Here is a 23,880-nt window from a genome sequence, read left to right as displayed (position 1 = left end):
CAGTTTTGTACTTCACTCTGCAATAGTGAATGAATAGTCGGACACCATACGTTTCTGTACGGACCCAAGCCTGGCTCGGGTCCGCAGCTTTAAGCCCGAGCCCGGCCCGGGACCGCAACTGCAGGCCCGGGCTTTCGGGCCGGCCCTAGCCCGTGCAGTGCACTACTCTGTTCGATATGTGGTGACCACATATCGAACAGAGCAACTGAAGAAAGCGAGGGCTCAGAGATGGCGTAGAGGTATACCATCCGCCTCGCTTGCAAGAGGACCAGGGTTCGAATCACGGCGCCCCGCAATTCTCCCCCGGGTTTAAAAAAAAGAAGAAAACTCCGCGTGTCGATGGAGTTGCATGACCAGTCCTGGGGTATGGCCTGATCTCGGTGACCAGAACCGACAACGCACACGCTCACCAGAACAGGATTTGGCCTCCCTGGTATAGTACTTGGCCACAACCTCTCATATGAACAAACCAATTAACCCTGGGTTTAGTCCCCAGCGGCTCCGGAACAAACCACCAAGGCTGCGGTCAGACCTGTGACGTAGCGGAGGTTGCTAATAATCTCTGGCCCCGGACAGGCCACCATTGGGAACTGAACCTGGCAATGTTTAACGCTAGAATCTTATCCAGTGAGGCTAGCGTAGCAGTGCTGTTCGAGGAACTAGCGGGTATTAAATGGGATGTCATAGGGCTTAGTCATTTTAGGAGGAAAGATGAAGCGCATAGACACGTTAAAGGGCGGGCACGTACTGTGCTATCATGGATTAGCGGAGAGACGAGAACTAGGTGTGGGATTCCTCGTTAATCAAGATAGAGCTGCCAACACAAAGGAACCCTGTAGTGCTAACGAGAGGGTAACGGCTTTCGTAAATAGGCTTAATAGCAAGTACAAACTGAAGGTGGTACATGCCTACGCACCTAAATCTAGCTATGATAACTAGATCGTAGAAAGCTTCGATGAGGACGTTGAATCGGCAATGAGCAGCGTAAAAACACAGTACACTGTACTGATGGGCGACTTCAATGTCAAGGTAGGGAAGAAGCAGGCTGGAGACCAGGTAGTAGACGACTAAGGCATATGCTCTAGGAATAGCACGGGGAGGTGTTGTTAGTGTTCACAGAGAAAAGGATCATGAACACCTTCCGCAAACGAGAAAACAGGAAATGGACGTGGAAGAGTCCCCATGGTGAGAATGAAAATGAAGTTGGCTTCTTACTATGCGTTCACCCTGTTATCGTGCAGGATGTGCAGGCCCTCGGAAAGGTGCGTTGTAGCGACCACAGGATGGTAAGGTCCCGAATTAGCCTAGACTTGAAGAGGGAATGGAAGAAACTGGCGAAGCGGAAGCCATGAACGAATTATCGGTTAGAGGGAAAGTAGAGGAATGCAGGATATCGTTGCACAACAGATATTCGGCTTTAGCTATGGACGATGACCCTAATGGTGAAGCACTGAACGGTAGCTCGCAGCTATCATCAGAATAGCTGTAGGCGGTAGGTTGGTTCAACAAGATACGGCAAGCTGCCTCAAAAGACAAAAGATCTGATTAATAAACGCCAAAGCATGAGGGCGCCTAGCCTACAGACAGAATAGAACTGGCAGAACTATCAAAGTTGATAAATAAGCGCAAGACAGCCAACATAAGGCAAAAACTAGATTTATCCGTTAAGAGACAAAGAGGGCAATGTCGTTATTAATATGGATAAGATAGTTAACGTAGCCGGAGAGTTCTAGACAAATCTATACAGGGCCAATGTAATCCGGACGTTAATGGGACACGCGGTAGCGCACAGCCCTGTGACATCCCACCAATAACGAAAGAGGAAATAATGAAAGGTTTAGGAGCAATGAAAAGGAAGAAAGCAGCTGGTGAGGATCAGGTAACTGCATATCTGTGGAAGGACGGAGAGGAGATTGTGCTAGAAAAACTATCCACACTGTACACGCAATGCCTTGTGACCTCGAGCTTATCAGAAGCTTGGAAGAACGCTAACATCATTTCAATCCATAAGAAAGGAGACATCAAGGACCTGAAAAATTACAGACCGATCAGCTTACTGTCCGTTACCTATAAGGCATTAACCAAGGTAATTGTTGATAAAGTCTGGACAACTTTACACTTCAATAAACCAAATGATCAGGGGCAGGCTTTCAGAAAAGGTACTAGACAATAAACCATATTCGCCGTATCAATCAGGTGATAGAGAAATTCGCAGAGTGTAACCAACCGCTATATATAGCCTTTATAGATTACGAGAAAGCATTTGACTGAGTTAAAACTTGAGCAGTCATGCAGGCATTGCGTAATCAGGATGTATAAGAGCCTTATGCGAAAATACTGGAAGATATCTACAGCGAGTGCACAGCTATCATAGTCCTCCATAAATTAAGTAATAGAATTCCAATAAGAAAAAATGTGAGTGGTATCTCGCGAATGGTATTCACCGCCTGTTTACAGGAAGTATGCAGAGGCCTGCATTGGGAAAGTTTGAGATAAGAGTCAATGGAGGATATATTAGCAATCTACGATTCTCTGATGACGTTGCCTTGCTAAGTCACTGAGGAGATGCACTGCAAAACATGATCAATGAATTAGACAGGCAGACCAGTATCGTTGGTCTAAAAATTAACAATCGAACAACCAAAGTAAAATTCAACAGTCTAGTTTACAGTTTGTAGCGAGGTACTGGAAGTGGTCAGGGAATAAATCTACTTAGGGCAGGTAGTGACCGCTCATCCGGACCACGAGAGGGAAATAACTGGAAGAATAAGAATGTGATTGGGCGCATTTGCCAGGTTCACTCAGATCATGAATGACAGTTTGCCAATATTCCTGACGAGAAAAGTATCTAACAGCTGTATCTCAGCGGTACTAACCTACGGTGCAGAAACTCGGAAACGAATGAAAAGGGTTCAGCTGAAGTTAAGGACAGCGCAGCAAGCTATGGAAAGAAAAATGTTAGGTTTAACGTTAAGAGAAAGAAGAGAGCAGAGTAGGTCAGGCATCAAACACTGGCTTATTACATTACATTCGAAATCAAGAGGAAGAAATGGGCTTGGGCAGGGTACGTAATGCGAAGTCAAGATAACCACTAGTCCTTAAGGGTAACAAACTGAATTCTAAGGAAAGGGAAGCGTAACAAGGGGCGGCAGAAATTTAGATGGGCGGATGATATTAAGAAGCTTGCTGCGATAAGGTGGCCGCAGCTGGCACAGGACAGGGTTAATTGTAGAGATGTGGGATAGGCCTTTGTCCTGCAGTGGGCATATTCAGGCTGATGATTATAACGAACCCCTTTTGTAGTACACCCCTCAAAAGTGCGTGTGTGAGGGAGGGGGTGGTCTATAACGAAACAAAATTGAAACTGGACTCCTATATGCCTCTTATATGCGGCTTTTTTCGAGTTCATTTGTCTCTGAACTTATTTTTCCGACAAAATCTTCTGCCTGTCAACCTCTTTTTCCTGTAAACCGCTTTTTCCTGTGAACCTCTTTTGCCTGTGAACCTCCTTTGCCTGTCTACCCTTTTTCCTGACAACTTCCTTTGCCTGTCGACCCCCTTTGCCTGTGAATGTCCTTTGCCTGTCACCCTCCTTCGCCTGTGAACCTCTTTTCATGTCAACCTTTTTTGCCTGTCAACTTTTGCCTGACTATTTCTTTTGCCAGTAAACCTCCTTTGCCTGTGGCCCTCTTTTTCCTGTCAACCTCTCTTGGGTAGGTGCCATATGTATTCGTTGACGTTCATATTTCGCTGTGGTTTATGGCCACATGTGACGAGCCAGGTCTTTCGGCATGCGTGCTTACCTAATTAAACCGCAGCTGAGAGTGATCGCTTGTCTTCAGTCCCTGCTCTGTGTATTCCTTGTTTTCTTTGTGTTGAATTGGAAAGGAATCCGTCCAAAATAGCCCGACATTCATTGTTTAGGAGAATTCAACATGCGTTATTGCTTCAACATGCTACTGCAGTATGTGCTGTAGTTTGTTCTGCAGTCATTATCTTGTTCACAAATAAGGGCGCACGGCGTTATTTTTTTGCCTGCCTCTCGAAGCGGGTTATCGTGTGCTCTCCGACAGACCTTCCGCGAAACGATGCGATACCATGCAGCCGAATCTGCGGCGTTCAGAATTGTTCGCGACTGTCAAAGTGCGTTATCTGCAGTATTCTGAGCCAAGGTTAAACGCAACGCGGCCAACAGTTATGACCAGTATTAAGCCGACGACCGCCAAGTGTTTATGAAGCTGTATCGCAGCTGGCGAGTTGTTTTCTATTCTTTGTAGGCATAACATAGCCAAATAGTTGCCTGGCATGTCGCCACCCTCTGAGTGACATTGTCATGCAAAGCAGTACACTATAGGCGAGTTGATTACGCAGAATGTTTTGACATCTGCCTTGCAGAAAGCCCTAAACAATCCAAGCGCCACAACCACGTGATTTGGTGGTTTAAAGTAGAAGCAACGGTCTCAGGGATTTATTAATAATTACTAAACTGTATAAAATCTTCCACAGAATCGTACTGCCAACCACCACGACATCAGTGTTCTCCTCAGTACCTCCTCCCCCACTTCCAACCCCGGAAAAAAAAAAAAAAAAGAAACCTTCGATGGCATCTGCGCGACCATCACTGAGAAGTCGAAGTACGAAACGCTGGTGCGGTCGAGTCTGGAAACTAGCGAGACACCAAGCTTTCCGAAGCATATCTCGCACGTACAGCGGAGGTTGCGTACCGCGTACTATTCATATCTTAGCGTTTGGTTTAGGGGGTACATAGTTCACTGAAAGGTGCGGCCTCTTCCACTTTTCTTGTTCACTGCGACGAGCGTCGATGCGTATTTCAATCTGACTGTTTTGAAGTCAATGTTAAGCATGGAAACCAAGCCTTCAGAAGCCGCCATGGTGGCTCAGTGGCTATGGTGCTCGGCTGCTGACCCGAAAAACGCGCGTTCGATCCCGGTCGCGGCTGTCGCATTCCGGTGGAAGTGAAATTCTAGAGGCCCGTGTGCTGTGCGATGTCAGTGCACGTCAAAGAACCCCAGGTTTTCGAAATTATCCGAAGCTCGCCACGGCATCTCTCATAGCCTGAGTCGTTTTGTCACGTTAAACCCCATGAACAAAACCAAACCTAGGCTTCAGAGAAGTCGTTGACGCTAAACGCATTCACAAACGTTCGAACACTTGCTGAATTCAGTCGCCCATAACTCTTATACCGGGTGTATATATGTGTACTGATTTTCTTTACAAAGCCGTGAAAGATATGGCAATGCAGCCTGTGCATTTGCATGGTACGGGCATGGCGGACATAATTTCCTCCATAATGTCCGTCATAATGCCGTTATGTAGCCATCATAATGGTCAAATGCTGTGATCCTAAGGGCGCCCGTACGGGATGACATAGACGAGGTTTTCGTTGCGCAAGCAGCCTACAGGGCCGCATGTTCGAATTTGTATAAATGAGTGTGGACAGAAGCGTATTGCAACCAAGACCGAATATTACCGGCGAGCTTCTAGCCTTTGTACTTTCTCTTTTCTGTTATAGCGATATAGCAAACGCCTGCTTCCGGAGGTACATGAGGCTGGAGCCACATTTGCTCCAGCACCTATTGTTTGTTTATTTCTTGCACCTTGTACTACATGCTAGAACACGATAGCTTGAACTCGAACCGGAGGAAGGGAACGACATAAATTAGGTTAGACAATTATTATGAAGTTAGTGGCCAGGTGTCTGTGGACGAATTATAAGCACGTGCAAGAGCTCATCTACGTTGCGGCCTTGGCACATATAGGGGCTTTCTCTCGATTTGATTTTGTTGTGGGGTTAACTGTAAATCCCTCATGCCAGGAATCATCGCAGGCCTCATCGGAGTTGCAGGCCATGAAAGGCCTCACTCAATCGGAACTCTGGGACGTGGGGTCCCCTAGCCGCCGCGACAAGGCAGCCCTGCACAACGCTTCCACCAGGAAGAAACATGGGTGGCAGCGCATGCTTGGCAAGGTGCTCCGCACCACTGCCAAGCAGAGAGCTTCGATCGGCTGCCCGGGAGGTTTTGGTGACTTTTCCGCGGGTGTCGCCGTGCCGCCCAGTCCCTGCCCGGTGAGCACATATCATACAATGTAGAGTACGAGAGGGCAGCTCTAGGAAATTTGCCTACTCCCAAGAATTTACTCAGTGCAGCGCGGTCTAGCAACGTGGCCAAAATTGGCTAAACATGTCGCAGTACGGTCGCGCTTTGTCTGCAAGTGGCAGTAGTCTTCCACTGGCGCCAAGTGCAAATTTTTCCATAACTGACAAGTTCCATAGCGACCACTTTACGACTGTTTCGTTGCATGGCCAGCCACGGGGTCGCAGCTGATGCTAGCCGAATGCTGCCATGATGGAAGCCAGTCGTATATCGAGAGAGAACGATGTTATTACAGGTGGCTTTCGCGTACCGCTGCAACGCACGTCATTCTAAAAGAGGGCGCGAGAAGAGGAGCTAGTTCATTTTGCATTTTGAAGGAAAGCAGTGCTGAGAGAACCGAAAGAGTGGCTGACACTCCATAATTTGTGGTAAATGATTAAATTTTCGCGAGCATCTAGTTTTCGCATTTTTCGATAATCGATAGCTCTCACTGAAAATTTGTAACGCGAAGAATTTAAGAGTATGGAGCTCCAAGGGGCTGCCACCTCTGCTACGGGAAATTTAGCGCTTGTGAAATGTATTCGGATTCTGCGACTTTGCCCGAATTCGGGGAACATTCAACTCGCGATGAATCTCGTTTCCGGTATTAATGAAAATAAGGGGAATGTATTTAATAGAGCGCTTCAAACGCCAAACGACAACGAGGAGCGCACAAAGACACGACGATTTTGGGTGAGATTATACACCCAGTTGCGTTATTAATCATGGAAGCCGAATATACTCGCACGCAAGTCTGTCATTTTTGATGGTTGCAAGGTACTGTAAATATCCTGCGTGTACTTAGAATCGAAACAGGGTGTTGAAACGTCCAGGAGCCAGCGCCAAGTCTATCGGATTTCCCATGCAGTTGATTGCGTTGCAAGGAACCAGACAACCAAAAATGCACGTCGCGAGGCTTCGCTGCCATGGACGACCTCTAACAAGGCAGTCGACGGCGTTCGCGAACACCAGAACAAAACATTATTTTAATCAGGCATGGCTTTTGAGTGCTCAGTGTGAATGTTGCGTGTTTTTTTTTTCTGGTGGCCGTGAGACGGCCCTAACGTTGCTTGTTTAACTGAAAAAGGGGTTACAGTGTGTGTGCGTGCGCGCGTTTTAAGTGTGGATGCATGCATGCATGCATGTGTGTGTGTGTGTGTGTGTGTGCGTGCGTGTGTGTGTGTGTGTGTGTGTGTGTGTGTGTGTGTGTGTGTGTGTGTGTGTGTGTGTGTGTGTGTGTGTGTGTGTGTGTGTGTGTGTGTGTGTGTGTACGGGGGGGGAGGGTGGGGGTGAACCCACAAAGTTTGTTCTTATCAGTAGACTGAATATGAGGCACTGAAGCTGGCTTCACGCTCACTAGAAATAGTCACTAGAAATCGCAATTTAGGCACCATAAATTTAAAAAAAAAAAAGGCTGAGGTCTTGCCGACAGTGCGGTTTGACAGAAACGTACGCGAGCTATGTACGCAGCTAGCACAGTTGAGTGATTGGGAAAGCAGCAATGTCTGCTGCCCATAATCCTTGTGGCAGATTTTTTGGCGCACGAGAGCACAGCAGCGGTGGTTGACGTATTTTAGCCTAGTCACTGCATCCGTAGCAGTATACACTGAGTGAAAAATAAGGAGACTTGTGTGGTATAACCTCGTATGCACCGCAACAGGCATGAAAAGACATTGTAAACAAGGCGCCCCGTTCTGGACGCCGAAACGTCAACATCAAATTTCATTTTCTGGTCGGCGTCTCTGTTTTCTGAAATGTATCCCCCCGCCAGACGGGATTCCGTCATACTCTCAACTTCGTGAGAAAAGTTACGCCTAAAAAACGCCACCTGTTAACCAGAGAAGGACATTTTGTTGAGGAGTAAACAGGTGGCACGAAACTATGCAGTATGTTACGACATGCGAACTTTCATTGCAACGTTCATAAAGCAGCGTAGCTGAAACGATCCCCCACCCCCCTACCACACGCACACACACACAAAAAATGCATACTCTAGCTAGAACTCGTGGAGGATCGTGTTTCGAGTTGTGCCATAGGTTGCCCACCTTCTAACGAGCATAACGGCAAGCTTTATGCTACCGTTTCGATGCAATTAAAAAAGTTCTTTGTAAACTGGTCCTACAATATGGCCAGTAAAACATGCGCAGCATTCGCCCATCGAACGGCACTAATTTCTGGACTCGGCTGCTGACCCGAAAGACGCGGGTTCGATCCCAGCAGCGGCGGTTGCATTTCGATGGAGGCGAAATCCTAGAGGCCCGTGTACTGTGTGATGTTAGTGCACGTTAAAGAACCCCAAAGGGTCGAAATTTCCGGAGCCCTCCACTACTGCGTCCCTAACAGCTTGAGCCGCTTTGGGACGTTAAACCCCCATAAACCAAGCCAAACTTTCTGGATTGCAAAACTCCCGAAGTCAGCTTCCGTACATAATAGGGACCCCTTTACCACGGCGCCGCGGCCTGCCCTCAGGGCAGGAAATGGGTGAAGCACTGTAGAATACGAAAGCCAGAGTAATGCCTTCCGTTGTAACCACACACCTCTGCCATACGTACTGCGGTCGCCCGTCATGGTAGTACATGCCGTGGCGAGACAATGCCACGCACTGCAGTCGTTTGGAATTCCCTAATCGTAAACAATGTTTATTTCCAACCTTATTCAAACCTTCTTGGTCAGCGTGCTGCTTCATTTCGGCGTAGCGTAGGCTACGGTGATTGCTGCGTATCTGCGCATGGATGCGCATGTTCTGGGATTATGGGCGAGAGAATGGAGAGTACAGTGTTCTGCAACTTTATCGGCACAGGTTTGAAAAATTCTCCCGCCACAACCGTTGGCTCGTTTGTGGTGAAACCGCGCACAAAGCTTCCTTATTGTTGTCCGCTTTAAGGCATACTAAGTATAAAAGTGGTACTTACCAGGTTTGGTCACGCGAGATGCGAAACCAGAAGCACCCGTGTTGAGATCGAGCCGTCGTCATCGAATTTTTGCCGAAATGTACTGGTGGCGCCATCTGGCATCGCTGAAGGAAAGCGCCGAGGCGAGCGCTGCAGCGAGCGTGGCGGCTTGATTTGAATGCGTCGTTCGGGCCATGTCGTCTGCTTAAGCACGTGAATGACGACGGCTCGATCTCAACACGGGTGCTTCTGGTTTCGCATCTCGCGTGACCAAACCTGGTAAGTACCACTTTTATACTTAGTATGCCTTAAAGCGGACAACAATAAGGAAGCTTTGTGCGCGGTTTCACCACAAACGAGCCAACGGTTGTGGCGGGAGAATTTTTCAAACCTGTGCCGATAAAGTTGCAGAACACTGTATACTATATCAGAAGAGCGGGGACAGGGTTAATTAGAGAGATAAAAAATCGGAGGGTTATCAAGGTTAAGCCCAGTGGATGCGAAACATGTTAAGCAGCTGCCTCAGTGTGGATGGGGCTAAGTAACGGAGACGTGGTTTTAGGTTAATCGTTTGGAGGCATCTTGACTGCATACACGCCCGGCGCAAAGACGCTGGCGCGGGCACAGAGACTGACGCGACGGCGGGCGCGCGCCGCTTCATCCCGGGCGTGACGTCACATATCACGTGATGCAGCGATGGTGGCGCCGCCGCCGCGTCGCGCGCGACGGCGCGAACCGAAGCGTGGAGGCCTCCGCCGGGCGACGTCCGACGGCGCGATATGAGGCCCCATCTGCAGCCGGTGTGACGTCATCGCGTGACGTCACATCATGTGATCTCACTTCAAGGTCAATGGTGTCCGCCGCCGGGCGTCGCGCGAAGGCCCGAGGCTTCGCATAAAAGAGGCTATTGTACTGCATTGGACGTAGTTAGGCCGCTGCTGATGGGGATACCAGGGGTGGTATTCTCCCGGTGTCGCCTTTTGCGGCATGTCGCATTCGCTCTTCGCTGATTGGCTCGAGCCGCGGTGACGGCGGCGTGACGACACGGATCCGCCTTCCTGCTACGTCATCGTGACGTCGTCCCAATTCACTACGCTTAGTCGAACAAGGGAATGCGCTGAAGCGATTCGCGCGGGCTACGAAATTGATACTAGACGCCATGGATCCCACTCTCATTACCTGGTTTTTGAGTTGCGAAGAAGTGTGGCGTGTCTGCGGACATCGGGACCAGTTTGCCTTGGCCGACGAATCTTGCCGGCGGCATTACCGGCTGTCGAAGAGCACAGCACCGTGGCTACCGTCTGCTGAGCCGGACTGCCACTCGCCATGCGAACTTACTTTGCACCGTCGTAAACAGACGACGAAGCAAACGTTGCCCGCTGCGACGAGATGGCCTTGGCAGCGCTTGCGCTCGCATCTACATGACCCTTCAAGGCGTTTTAATGCACGTTAGTGCAACGAAACAGTGTCTGCACGAGCCAAACAGGATTTAAAGCAATGTGACGACTTTTACAAACCTACAACTGAACATTAGAGAGTTTTAGTACTGCGGGATTTGCGTAATTGCGTGCATAGCGGAATAGCGGGTCCAGAGTGCGCATGCGCAGAACGCTAACGGAGGAATAGCGTTAGCATACGAACGTAATTTTCAGAAGTTAGCGTTACGGCAGTAGCGGCTTTTGCGCCCTTAGCGTGAAAACATGGCGGCGTCCTTCCAAGCGAGAACCGCCCGCTTCAGCCAATTCAACAGACCTTGCGATTCCGGTGGGCACCTTGCTTCGACGATAAAGTTTAAGCTGCAATTGAGCCTAGTTTTTGAGATACGCTCTCGATTCTGGAACGCGCAAGCCTAATGGGACCTCCAGCTACACTGCTACCGTCTGCAACTGCCCGAAACGCAGCCGAAACCTAGCACGACCGTCCGGAACGAAAGAAAATAGATTTAGAGCTTTTTCGCGGTGTTTTATAGACTTAAATTAAGTAAAGCGAGGTTATATTAAATTTGCAAATGTTTTTTGAACATTAGACGCCATGTGATGGCAAATATTCTTGCTATCAAAGATACGAAACTACTGCTGCTAGTGAATCAGCAGTGGTAAATTGTCGCTTCTCGGAGTGAATGAAAGCACCGCCGACGAAAGTGCCGGCGGCGTTTTGCGTTTCTTCGAGCAACTGTACGCACTTTTTTAGGCCCCGCCCTAATGCGACATGTCGCAAAAGGCAACACCGGCAGAATACCTCCCCAGAAGACCAAAAGCTACCTGATATCGCATACACGTCCAATGCTTCCAAGCCCGAAAGTGGCTGTCGGAGCCAAGTACGCTCAGTGCCGTCTCATTGCTGTTCGAAGCGCAGCTGACTGGCGTGTCTTCGGCGCTGTGACCACTTGCCGGTTCGCAGCACAGTGTGCACTGTCTGCTTCCCACGCGTGAAGGCAACATCTGTGATCTTTTCGAGACGAGCAGACGCAAAGGCAAATATTACCGATATACTGTTCCGTTTTGAGTCGCGCGTGGATGTTTCCTTTAGAAAATTTGGTTAGTTCAGTTTGGGTTGGTCATTCTGATCCCCCAAAACGCCATGCGCTCAAGAACGGTACACGTTGCGCACCTTGACTGTGCTAAACTGTGTGCGATGAGGGCTACTGGTGTTTGTATCGACGCTTGTTTGCGGTTTTACGAACACGTACAGTCAGGGACAAAAGTCTCCGGACCACGTGTTCCTCTAACGAAGCCGATAGCTCTGCTATTAGTCTGCGGCTGGAGACAACACTTGTGGTGGTAAAAGTTAGATTTTTGTTCTTTCATCTCCACAAGTGCGGTCCCCAGCCGCTGCCTGATAGCAGAGCCATAGCCTCCTCTATTTTTTCTGTGCCTGGTCAAAGGCTGCTGAAGCGCCGTCTGACTCCGCCGCGTTTCTCCGCGGGGCGGCGCTGCCAGCCCAGGATGGATGGGCGTGCGCGTAGTTGCGGCCGGCTGCAAGGGCTTCGGCGGCCGCGGAATAAATGTGGCCTTTGCCTACTCCACAAACGACCAACTCGTCCTAAGCCATTACCAAAAGTATATAAAAGCAAACATTCGGCAACGCAAAAACGACGTCCGCAACTATGCAAGAAAGCGCGCAGTCCTCTAACCGAACATTCCTAAGACACACAATCAACATCGACGAAACCAGCACACTCAGAGCCGGAACAATTTAGCAAAAACGCGCCTAATCCTTGTGCACTGAAATGCGCAGCAACCCGGAATAAAGCGGCGCTAAAAACAGATTACGAATTAGCTGAATGAAGCCCGGCCGGCGACAGAAGCAGACGGCCTGCACAAGGCGCCGAAGAAAAACAACAACACAAGCGCTTGGGATGACGACAAAATCAAACGTTGAATGCGTCAAATACCTCATTGCTAAAGAGGGGTTCAAGTTTGTTCTGACCAGAGAGTTTTCTTCGGACCCCATAGAGTCGTTTTTTGGCTGGATTAAGGCGGTCTGCAGGAAGCAATGATCAGACAGATGCTAGAGCGGTACTCGCTGGCGTAGAGAAGACCTTAAAAACTGGGTTAGTGTCTGCTTCCCAACACAGCAACGTAATAGAAACGGAAAGGCAAGCACTTGGAGCACTGAACAGTGCACAGAAACTTGCAGTCACCCAGCGCGCGGACGACTTTCCACCGGAGGCGAAAAGTCTCCTTGAAGACCTTCTCAGGACACAGAAAAACGTTGCTGCCAGCGCCAGACACTGCAGCACTTGCGATGTTAGGAGGTTATTTGGCTCGCGTCGTTCAAGAAAAAATTTATTGCAGCAGCTGCAATGCTCTTCTCACGCGACCAGCCTCACCTGCTCCCAGTGACAGTTTGATCCGTCTTCAGGACAGAGGAGGCCTCCTTTATCCTTCAACGCAGTTTTTGTATGTTCTGTACGCCCTCAAGAGCTACGTCGAGGGGTTGCTCAACAAAAGACGGTTCTTATCAAAACCCCTGCAAGCTGCAGTCAACAATGCAGTTGAGGCTCTTGCAGAACATGGAGCACTGAAATGTGAGCTTGCGTCCAATGACCACCACAGCCAGCTTCTGAAACTCATCTGCGGAAAGTTTTTCCGCCCTGTTTTTGCGAACTATGCCTTATCGGTGACGGACAGGAACGATGTAATGAAACCGCTGACATCAAAGCCTCTATCTAGAAAGATTTTGAAGTTGTGAAAACATTTTTGCATGTATGTTTTATTCTATATACGACAGTAAAATTTTTTCCACTCACTCATCGCTCACAAAAATGCTTCCTTAATGTTTCTGCTTATATATTGGGTCATATACGACCTATGCTAAGAATACGTGTTTTGTACAAAGAGGCACAGTAACAATTACCGTCGATATAGCTGTAAACTTAGGCATTCATCTCGGTACTGGAGCAACGTTCGATATGTATGCCCGGCCGCCGATTTCATATTTTCCTTGATGAACAGCTTTTACTAAAGTGCATGTGCACATGGCTTAACAAAAACAATTTAGCACTTTAACGATCGTGTCCGCACATCAATCTTACTAAACGGAGAGTAGTATACACGCGCCGTCTTTTACGCTGCGTGCAACTCCTGCCGCGTCGTCTGCTCCATCCTGGGCTGCGCGCGCCACTCGTCGGCAGCTTCGCGTACTAGCACGAACGGCGCCTAACAACGGCGTTTCCCGCGATTGAGCGGGCATGAAAAAAATAGAGGAGGCTATGGCAGAGCGATAAGCTTCGTTTGAGGAACACGTGGTCCGGAGACTTTTCTCCCCGACTGTACACCTGGCGCATCTGCAATATTTCTGGTGGGCGTAGACGCGCAGGAATGGATACAGCACAAGCCATAAGGTGAGCTGTATATGTACCTAATTGAAATTTTCTTTACCTCGACCCTTTCACCAACCATCCAATCAGCTTCGAGGAACACTGGAGTTGATATATTTCAATGCATTAGGGATGAACTGGCTAATTCATTATTTTTAGGTGTTGAAATTTGTTGCTCTTTCATTTATGCGCTGTGTTCACACTCACCCATGTGATTACGACTAAAAACCAAATGGCCCAATTTCTAGTATAGATTTGGGGTCTGGTCAACTCGCGGCAAAAGTAAACGTTGGGCTATTGCTTTATTACTTTAACGCGGTAGCGTTAAAGGGCCCGGTCTCCAGAAAATCTGTTGTCGGTGTTTTCGGTGTCTGTGCCAGCGTCGGCGTTGTGAGGGAAAAATCACGAGCATGACTCTGGCAGGTGTTGCCCAGAGAGCAACCTAGCATGCAGTTGGGCCACATAGGTTGCGTGATATTGCGGCGTCATCACAACCTGTCCACTGGATAGTTCGCAAACTACGCACTGGGCCAGGTGGCAGTTAACTTAATGACTGGTCGCTCGAGAAGAGCTACCTGGACCGCACAAGCCCTACCGGTGGCAGCATCTGTCATCGCAGGGCAGTGGCGCATCGCTTAACCACTGCACCACTGCGTCAGGAAGGGTATGATATGACTCCCAGGGATCTATGAATGTAGGGAATGACATCCGAATACACAGGGTGTTTACCTAAGACTTTGCACAATTTTTAAAGATAGGCTTTTTTAGTTAGAAGACAGCTTTTTTCGGCATAGCATTGTCAGCAGTGAAGGGCATCAGGATACAGCTAAGGCGTGCAAACTAGCAGTCTAGTTAACTAAAACCGAATAGTTAGCTTTTTAAGCATTACTCTTAGGCTCCTTAATTACTGAGAGGCGTGTAGCCCACCGTAACTAATATACATCTCAGTTATTAAAATTTCGAAAGCGCGGTTACCCTCCGTGCTGTAGTCCAACAAATTTTGTCTACATCGCTCCAAAATACATGCGCTTTCGAGAAGTTTGCAGGCAAAGCAACCTCTCCAGTGTGTGTAACTCGTCGAAATAGGCAAAATTTGCGGGGCCACAGCGCCGAGGGTGACCTTGTTTTCGAAATTCTAAAGACTGATGTGGATTACTAACGGTGGGCGACATTCCTCTCAGTAATTAAGGAGCGCAACAATAGTGGTTAGAAAGTTAACTATTCAATATTAGTTAATCAACCTGCTAGTTAGAACGTCTGTACTGTATTCTGATGTACCACACCGCTGACAAATGCTATGCCAAAAAAAAGCGCTCTTCTAACTCAAAAAGCCTATTTTTGAAAATTGTTTTAAGTCTAGGTGAAACGCCCTGTATAGCAATTAACCCATAACGCTATCGCGTCGTACCCTTAAGGCGGAGCTTAAGCGTCCCCCCCAATTTTTTTTTTTTTTTTGCGCTGTCCTGTGCAGTCATCATATTTTTGAGAGGGAATATTGAGAGGTTTTCTTTAACGCAAATAAATGGAATGGGGGTTTCTGAAGGTGCTCTCCAACTTTGCTCTTCACATTCGCTGCCTAAAGTCAGTATTTACGCATTTAGAAAAATATCTTAATTCCTAATTAATTAATTGCAAAACAAAAAATTGCCTATGATGCGCAAGCCGGTTGGTAGATGTATGTAAGTTGTTTCCCTGGCCTACCACAAATATTTTATTTTTTAACCCTTGGCTAAAATTAGCGTGGACATCCTGTATAAGCTTTCTTTTGAAACCGCTAGTGCACTCTTATCACGCGAGGAAGACGGAAAAAAGCCAACCTGAATGTTGGAAGCCAAATAAAGCCTATACTTGGCGGCGCAACAGGCGGCCAGCTTTTATGTGTGTTTTGGTGCTTCCCCGGCTGTGCGCCCTGCGTGCCCGCGTGGTTTCGTTTCTGACGCGCCTCGATTTACAAGTGCGGAGCAGCAGACGAACTCGAAGTGCCCCTCTAAGCGCTGTTCGGACGAAGTTCATGCCACGGGACGCACCTGCGACGCGGAAAATACCTGTGGCTAGCTGCACGACCCTACAGGTTAGCAAACGCACCGCTCGGCGTGTTCGCTTCGTCTGGGTTGCATAGCCAGCGGTATCAGTACAGAATTTAAACGGTTGCTCGGCGGTGACAGCTGCCGCACCATTAACTTGGCTTGCTGACGACTCATAGGCGCTCGGACTACTCTGCCACACCCGCCGCCTCAATCCTCAATAGCATCGCACGCTGTGTGGGGTTGAGGTCGCTGAAGTGCAAGCCACAGTTCTTTGCGGAAATTTTGTTGTCGGGATCGGGAGCGGGGTCCATCGTAACGCTGGTGCAAACGTAAACGAAGCGATGGTAGCGACGGCTGGTAGAGGCCTTTAGCATCCGTTGCCCGGCCGACGGTAGTTTTCATTTCTGCACCGCTCGCAGCCAGCAATCACGAAGCCCTGGTTTACGTCAGTTTACGTCACTTATCCGGGAATTCCGTCATCATAGTGTCGAATTCGAATAAAAGCGCCGGGAAAGAGGTTTAGAACTTCGAATCCAAATCTCTTAGCAATAAGTGCATCTTTCCCCGCTGGACAAGCGACAAAAAATGCCACGTAATTGCGAACTGCCGCATTTTTCTAAGAAACGAAAATTTGATAAAGCGGTCCTCAGTGCCGCTTTAAGCCTGGAGCCACGAATTGAAGTTTGACTGTGCACTTTCCTGCGCAGCACATCCCCGAGAGCTTCACAGTGAAGCCCTCGATGTCGGGTCGCGCCAACAAGCAACACCAAAAGCTTAGATTTGTCATCGCTTCATTGTTCCGAAAGATTTCTTCGCGAACCTGTATGCTCAGGGGACGCAATCGCTAGGCCCCGGAAGGGAACGCGAGAGAACTGCGGGACGCGGAGCTGTACGCAGGGGTGATGTTGGCCCGGCCGGCTGATTTCATCTTAAGTCCACACTTTATGAAAAAAAGTTCTGCAGCCTTTCCAAACGATCTAATAGTGTCGAAACATGAAACTTTATGACACATGGCTATAATTTGGATCCATTGTAGTGCTACTTTATGACGCCGCGCGAGGCCACCATAGGTTGTATTTGCTCTAAATCGCGAGAAATTTCCCTCTACATCGGGCAAAAAAAGCTTGAAAGATAGCTTCACAAGCTTCATTACATTTTCTAACTAGCTGCCACGAGTTCACCGATGCTGGTTTTGTGTTCGGTATCGAATGCTAGCAATGTCTATTTGCCAGTGTGTCTGTAAGTCCTATAGACAGATGTTCTAGCTTTGTAAGTTGTGTTCATCGAGTTTTGTTCCACTTAATGTGACGCCCTGAAATCGTCTCTGCTGCCTGCGATAATGGGGAGTTTTGTTCCTTTTAACTGATTCACTGTTTAAAGTAATTTCCCAGTTTTTTTTAGCATTCACTGACATCAAACACAGGAAAGTTCCTTCTCCTTGATTTACTCACAACTTCGTGGCAAATATAGCCTGGTTGCTGGTCACGTGCTTCCTATGATGAGGTGCATCTTCGGCTGGCCTCTCCTGTTTTTATTATGCGACCGTGGCATTTTAATACACTGCGAAGAAACCGACAGGCTGCATCTGCAATAGCTCCCCAGTAAAGAGTAAGGTCACACGAGACCCTACAACTTTTTCGTAATGCATGCGCTCACGACGCTTCAAACATTTTCAGCGTCTTCCAAACTGAGCAGGTCGTGCGGTAAAGTAACACGGCGAAAGCTACAGGCTAGTCGGCTTGTATAGTACATAATTGATGCGCGCCCTTGATTAGTGCAGTTCTGCGTGCGAAGGATAAGGTGACTAAAAAGGCACGAGCCCTCTAGAGCTGTGCCGGGCGCGAGGCTGGTGCGAAGCACCTTACGGGGAAGTGTGTCCCACGCTGTACCGGAAAGTACATTGTAGCTCTTCGTGCAGCGTTTGCAGACTGTAAGCAGAAGCCAAGTGGCGCCTGTTGGCACACAACGGACGTGCAAGCTCGAGAATGTTTCGCTTCGTTCTTTCTGTAGGCTGCTCGTGGTGCGGGCCGGGCAATTTTATTTTCATTTCTTTTTTCTACCCGCACTAATTTATCTAGGCTGCACGTGCCTCTGCCGCCGGCGGACCTCCGCCACCCCCGCCGGCTACTTCCGAGAAAGAGCGCCACCGTTTGGGCTTTCTGCGGCGATCCCTGCGTCGTGTGGCCAAGGTCACCAAGAAGAAGGCGGGCATGCCCACCAAGCCTGACGGATTGTAAATACGTGTAAATACGAGTGCATTTTAACGTTTGGTCTTTTTTAACGCACTTTACGAGAAATAAAGCTTTTTTTTTTTTTGCTGAGAGTTGCGGCTTTCCTTGCTTCGTAGGTCTGCATCACTTACCACATTGTTCTGCGCAGCTGCAGCGTCAGTCGTGCATGCATAGCGAAATATAAATAAACGCGCTGACACCGTGAATGCATTTTGGTAAACCTCTTCGAAGCGAAAGTATAGATAGCGCCTTCCGTTTTCTAGTTTTTTTTAAGTGTGCGTGTGTGCGAGGGGGGGGGGGGGGAGGAGGTAAAGATAGGGTGCTATTCTCTTCGTTCAAGTTAGGGTACGTATAAATCGGCGAATTTACGAAAAAAAAATTGTAATTCTTACTTTATCGGGCAACTTCTTTTTTTCAGAAAAATGCTTAATAATTTGCGCTTGTTTTCCTGCGACACATATTCATTTTGACTAAATATTTTCTTCAGTCATCCAGAAATAGGTTGTAACAACACAATCTTTCTCCTTCTTTCTTAGTGCTTTGGCCTATAACATTACCATCCCCATGTGAAGAACTTGAGCGTCTGACCTAGGATGTGTCTACGGTTGTACACTGCGGAAACGTTCATTCACCATCGCAGCGGCTGTTTTAAACGCGCAGCAGCTTTTAAGCACGGCTTCGTCAGCATGAGTACAGTTACGCAAATGAGGCTTCCGGTTAGTGCCTATGCTCTGGCTTCAAAAATAAACTTTTCGAACTTGGCATAAGTATATCTGATCAGCTGCTCTCCGTGTAGTCCCTTTATAAATTTAGTGGCGGACTACACTTCCTTGACGGCCCATTTTTCAGGGAAAAGTCCGGTTTAACCGAATTTTCGAAACATTTCCACGGGGTTCAGGAAAACGAAGGGCCCTGGGTATATAAAGGGGGCGCTGAGGGCGCATAAACGAGAGGCGCCATTTCCAAACAGGTGCGCGTTCTCTCGCTACGCTTTCTATTCTCGTTCTAGTTGCAGCCGGGATTTACCGCAGGGATTAATAAACAAATCTAGCTCAGGAGGAGGACTTCTCCAGGCTTAACTAATGAGGAGTCGCGAATAAACTTTTACGTAATGCAGAAAGTCGGCAAAAAAAAAAATGCTTATACGATTATCACGCACCTACGCACGCCGCCGCGGATTTGATTTTCTTTTTTTTTAAACAGTTACCGCCAGCAACGGTCGTCCTCATTCTTTTCATAGCGATAGCTGTTTGCGTTACGTTTTGCGGAAATGCACGGCTGGGAGTCACACTGTGCCACAGCGCCTCCTCACAGGTATCTGGTTTCGCAGAGGCGCTGCTATGCGCGGGTTGTCAGCCATCCGTCGTGGTTGTCAGCCATCCGTCACACTTGTCTAGAGTGCTCGGTCGCTGTGCTGCCGAGCAAATGAACTGAAATCTTTTCGCAGCTGCTTTGCTAGCGGTAAGGCGCTGGTGCCTATGCGGTTCAACCGTTTACAGCACGCAGTTCTTCTGTTTGAGACCAGATGGCGCCACAGGTTCGCTCAGAACACGGCGTCATTACGGGCCTCGTAAGTCACCGACGTGTACGCCTCGACGCAGCAGTGGAAATATCGCGGGCGGCTGCCGAATGTGTTCTCTCTACGAAGATGCAGAAAGGCAGAGGAAATACCTGCTGTGTTGTGGATTGCAAGAATTGCGACAGACAGTAATCAAAGGTGCGGGATGCGGTCCTTTTGCGCGCTTCGCGGAACCGAACTGCGCAAGAAGGTAGTGCCAATGTTCGCGCCCGTTCGCCGAACGGGCGAACGCAACAAACACGTTCGCCAGCGCTAGATAGCCACCATAGAAATGTTTCGAGCTTGGAAAATCTGCGAGGGTAAGTGCACAACACAGCCGAATGAAGAAGCTGTTCCACCACCGAGCCCGCCACTTCGTGCTTTTAGTTGCTGTGCACTGTGCTGAGACCCCATGGTTCGTAAGTTATGGTGTGTGGCATTTAGTAAAAGGAGTGCCCTAGGCTGAATTGGGAATTAAAAAGAAAAAAGACGACTTACGCTATACCGCTACTGTTTATAATGCACTGCACAGCCGTGCGAGCGGACAACGCTTACCGTCAGTCCATGTATTACACGCCGCTTGGTGTTGAATTTCACTCCAATAGCGCGCTTTTCGTGGACCATATTCGGAGTAAAGCATTTTCTTTACGGCTGCTGTGCTGGGTGGTTGTCACTTGCTCGCAGTCCATGTGATACAGTCACTAAATGTTACTCCACACGCTCAGAGTGAAGCTGATTACAACCAAAGGGACCTCGAGCATTTCCATGTCCGCATATCGAGAGTGGAGCGTGCGACAATTTTACAAGTGAGGCTTATGAAATTATGAAATTCGTGTAGTATGAACACGTTGCCATGCGTGCGTTATAACATTTATATCGCGGAATCTTTCGAAACGATTGCACGCCAGGTTGTGAAGGCTGCTTGATGTATGGTACTGCTACCATGATAGTCAACCTTTGTGTGTCTATTTATTTTTGTGGCCTTTCTGTGTTTAACAAACCAGTAGAAAATAGTTTAGGTTTCATAAGCACCGTTAACAGGTTGTAAACAAATACGTACGATGTGAACGGTTTAGAGCAGTGTCTGCATGCAGGTACACAATAGGACTACGACCTGCGCGGCTGCAGGGGCATTAAATGAAGGTAAAAGCAGCGCAAAAAAAAAACGGGAACACAAGAGAGACACAACCATCAGGACTAGCGCTGAACTAACGACTGAAATTTTATTGAAAACGGCTGAGCTTTAAATACAAAGAGGCCATCACAATTCCAAGAAGGTAATGACTCGCCATAAGATTATGCAATGCCAGCATCATTAAACCTTGTCGTTTTATATAATAACAATAAAAACATTACGCAAAGCCTTCAGCCAATGCAAAGACAATTAGGCGATCCATCCGTTGGCTCGAAGAGGCGGAGAGCTTAGCTGCTCTCCACGACATGAAACCCGATCACGTTTTCACGCCTGAAGTGATCAATTGAGGGTTCTCGCATGTCCTTCGAAGCTATGGTCAAATCGTAGTGTCGTCTTCCCACTCCTTTACAACACTATCAGCCGGAACACTGCCTGTCGGAACCGAACCTTCAGACGCAGCAGCCTTCGCGACGAGGCGCGCGCCGAGCAGTCAGGAGGCGTGTAATGGCGGCGTGATCACGTGATCAAAGATGGCAGCTCCCATGATACGGCGCTGTAAAGCGTCCATTCGGCTGCTATCCAGCGCAAGCATTATCAATGAAAGTCAATACCTGCTTCGTAATTTCTCTTCCCTCGACCGGCACCTCTCCAGCGCTCTATACAAGTGTGATCGACTCTGTACCGTTTGAAACACGGAGAGAGAGCACTGAACTTTATTGATTTTTAAAATGCTCGACGAGTAAGGTGGCTGGAGTCTTTAGTTCAACACTCCAATGGCTTGCGCTGATGTCAGGACCCGGAAGGAAAGCTGCATGAACAATTGTGCCGGAAATCGCGAGCTTCCGCTAGGATTACTAGAAGTCTTTGGCCGATGGCGCAGCCAGTAACATTGGGCGCAGCGTCGTCACCTTCATCGTCGGCGCGCATAGAGGAAGGGAAGGGCTCAGGAGAGGCGGTTACGTCACATTGCTTGAAGCCGGCTCTCCACCCCCCTACTTGGCCGCCGTCTCAGAGCTCTCGCGTATGCGCAGTAGGTAGTGCAGCAGACGACTCCGCTGCGCCTAGCGTTACTATTGGCTGCGCCGTTGGCCAAAGACTTTTAGTAGTCCTTGCGAAAGCACGTGACATCCGGCACACTTTCTGGCGTGCAGCTCGGGTCGAGGGCCTCTGCTGAGTTTTCCTTCCTCCATGTCGGCGCGTCTGTCAGTTGCCAGCAGCCCGGCGCGACGCGAGATTGCTGTGCCTATGCGCAAGCGCGCTGAGACGGCGGCCAACCATTGAGGGGAAGCCCTCATGTCCGGTTTCAAAAAATGTTACGTAACGGTCTCTCCTAAATTCTTTGCTTCTCCTATGGTTTGAAATGTAGTCTGTTTGTTGCACAATTCTTGCTCGCCACGTGGCACTGATGGGACAGTTCCGGGCAGACGCGAGCGCCACTGTTATCACAGTCCAGTCCCGATCGCGTGGTGCCGCCCTTAGAAAAAAGTCTTCCAAAATTTACCCTTGCCTGTCACAAGCCGAGGAGGTGCCTATGCAGTGAGTCGACTTTATTTGGTCTGCAGAGTAGCAGTGTGTTCCAAGGTTAAAAGGTATGTAGAAAGGTAAAACGACAGTGTTAAAAACTTATTTAAACTGCATCTGCTTTTGAATCGGCTTCTCGTGCTGAGAAGTTGCTGCTGAACACGGGAATGCGAAGCATCGTTCACCTCGCGTGCCGCCCTGCCGGAAGCCGTTATGCACAAGACCTTCGGAAGTGTAAGCCAACGATATAAGCTCATTCACGCTTTGTACAAACCATGACTTTGCCATGTTTCGAGGAGACGACTTCGTGGCATAAATTGTGGTCAGCCGAGCGGTGGCGCAGTCTGTTAATAAATGTCGCAATAAAATGTCGTCCAATCGCGTTGGCTTAGTCGACTCCTTTTTCTTTCGTTTCCTGCTAATCGTTAAGAGCTCTTGGGGATCGTACATCATAAAATTGACATAGCGCTGCCCTGCGTTGCGTAGGGTAGTAAATAGACACTTTTAGTTGGCCGTACGGAACGGCGTTACGTACGCAGGAACGTTGCGGGTCGCGAGTGCGCATGCGCAGAACGTTCCGTACCGCTGGGCCGCTTGCGTACGTACGCACGCATCGTGTCGTTGCGTGCGTACGCTACGGGCACGTTACGGGTTGCGTTGACAAGATGGCGGCGCCCAGCTCGCCCGCTTCGAAATAAAAACATGTCGCCGCTGCATTCTCCGGCGGGATAGCTCGCTCAAATGGTAGCGGTTAGCTTTTATTTTGCACACTCTCGCCCACACGCAGAAGTATAAGCGATAACTAGCCCCTGTTTTTCAAATAATTTGGCGATTTTCAAGCTGTAGGCCTAACTGTGTTTACCTCGTAGCAACGACACCTGGCGGAGCACTTCTCTGGCTTTTAGTCAATTATTTCATTTTCTTCTGCTTGCATAGTTTTTCTTGGAACAAAAAAAAAAGACTCGCGATGCAGCCAGCTTCGTTACCAGTAATTAAATGCTTCTCAGCATTTCGATAGCTGCTGTGGTAGTCGCGGAGCACACGAGAATCACAACCTGAAGCAAACAAAACAGCGAGAATGGCTGGAGGAGGATTGGCGAGAGGCTTGGCTTGGCTGATGTCAAAAACTTTTCAAGCATCAGTTCTTATTTCTTGCGCCAGATGGCGCGGAGAAGCACAGCGGAGAATTTTAGGATGCGCTTGGTACGTCCACTCGGAAGGACGCTAACGTACGGCTAACTAAAAGTGTGATGGACGCGCCATTCGTACCGTACGCAACGTAGTGTGCGTTGCGTACGTAAGCCCGTTACGTACGGTCAACTAAAAGTGTCTAATATGGAGAAAACGGCGACTTTATTTGTGATTTTTCTCTTCAACTCAGTCACCTATTCACGCATAAAAGACGCTGGAAGTGTTCCCGACTGGTAATTTTTCGATCTTGCATAGCTTCTTTCTTATCTAGACGTAAAAACAACGCTTGTACAGGACGGAGCAGAAGGGACAAAACATGACGCTGACTGAAAGCCACGTTTTCTTTTTG

The 23,880-nt window shown here is 48.6% G+C and overlaps 1 protein-coding gene across 1 annotated transcript in view; it reads left to right on the top strand.

Moving 5' to 3' along the window:
• The window catches only part of LOC149353319 (uncharacterized), a 35,033-nt gene extending 12,933 nt beyond the window's left edge, over positions 1–22,100 (top strand). The window contains exons 4-6 of the mRNA XM_089575802.1: positions 5,849–6,088; positions 17,974–18,128; positions 21,971–22,100. Of these exons, the coding sequence (XP_089431928.1) occupies positions 5,849–6,088; positions 17,974–18,128; positions 21,971–22,100 (525 nt within the window). The remainder of the gene's footprint in view (positions 1–5,848; positions 6,089–17,973; positions 18,129–21,970) is intronic.
• The last annotated feature ends 1,780 nt before the right edge of the window (positions 22,101–23,880 follow it).

This window comes from Amblyomma mixtum, chromosome 3 (genome assembly GCF_055824585.1).
Source record: "Amblyomma mixtum isolate Tamu chromosome 3, ASM5582458v1, whole genome shotgun sequence".
Classification (NCBI taxonomy): Eukaryota; Metazoa; Arthropoda; class Arachnida; order Ixodida; family Ixodidae; genus Amblyomma; species Amblyomma mixtum.
Note: the sequence above shows the minus strand (reverse complement) of the source record. Positions and strands in the feature narration are given on the sequence as shown.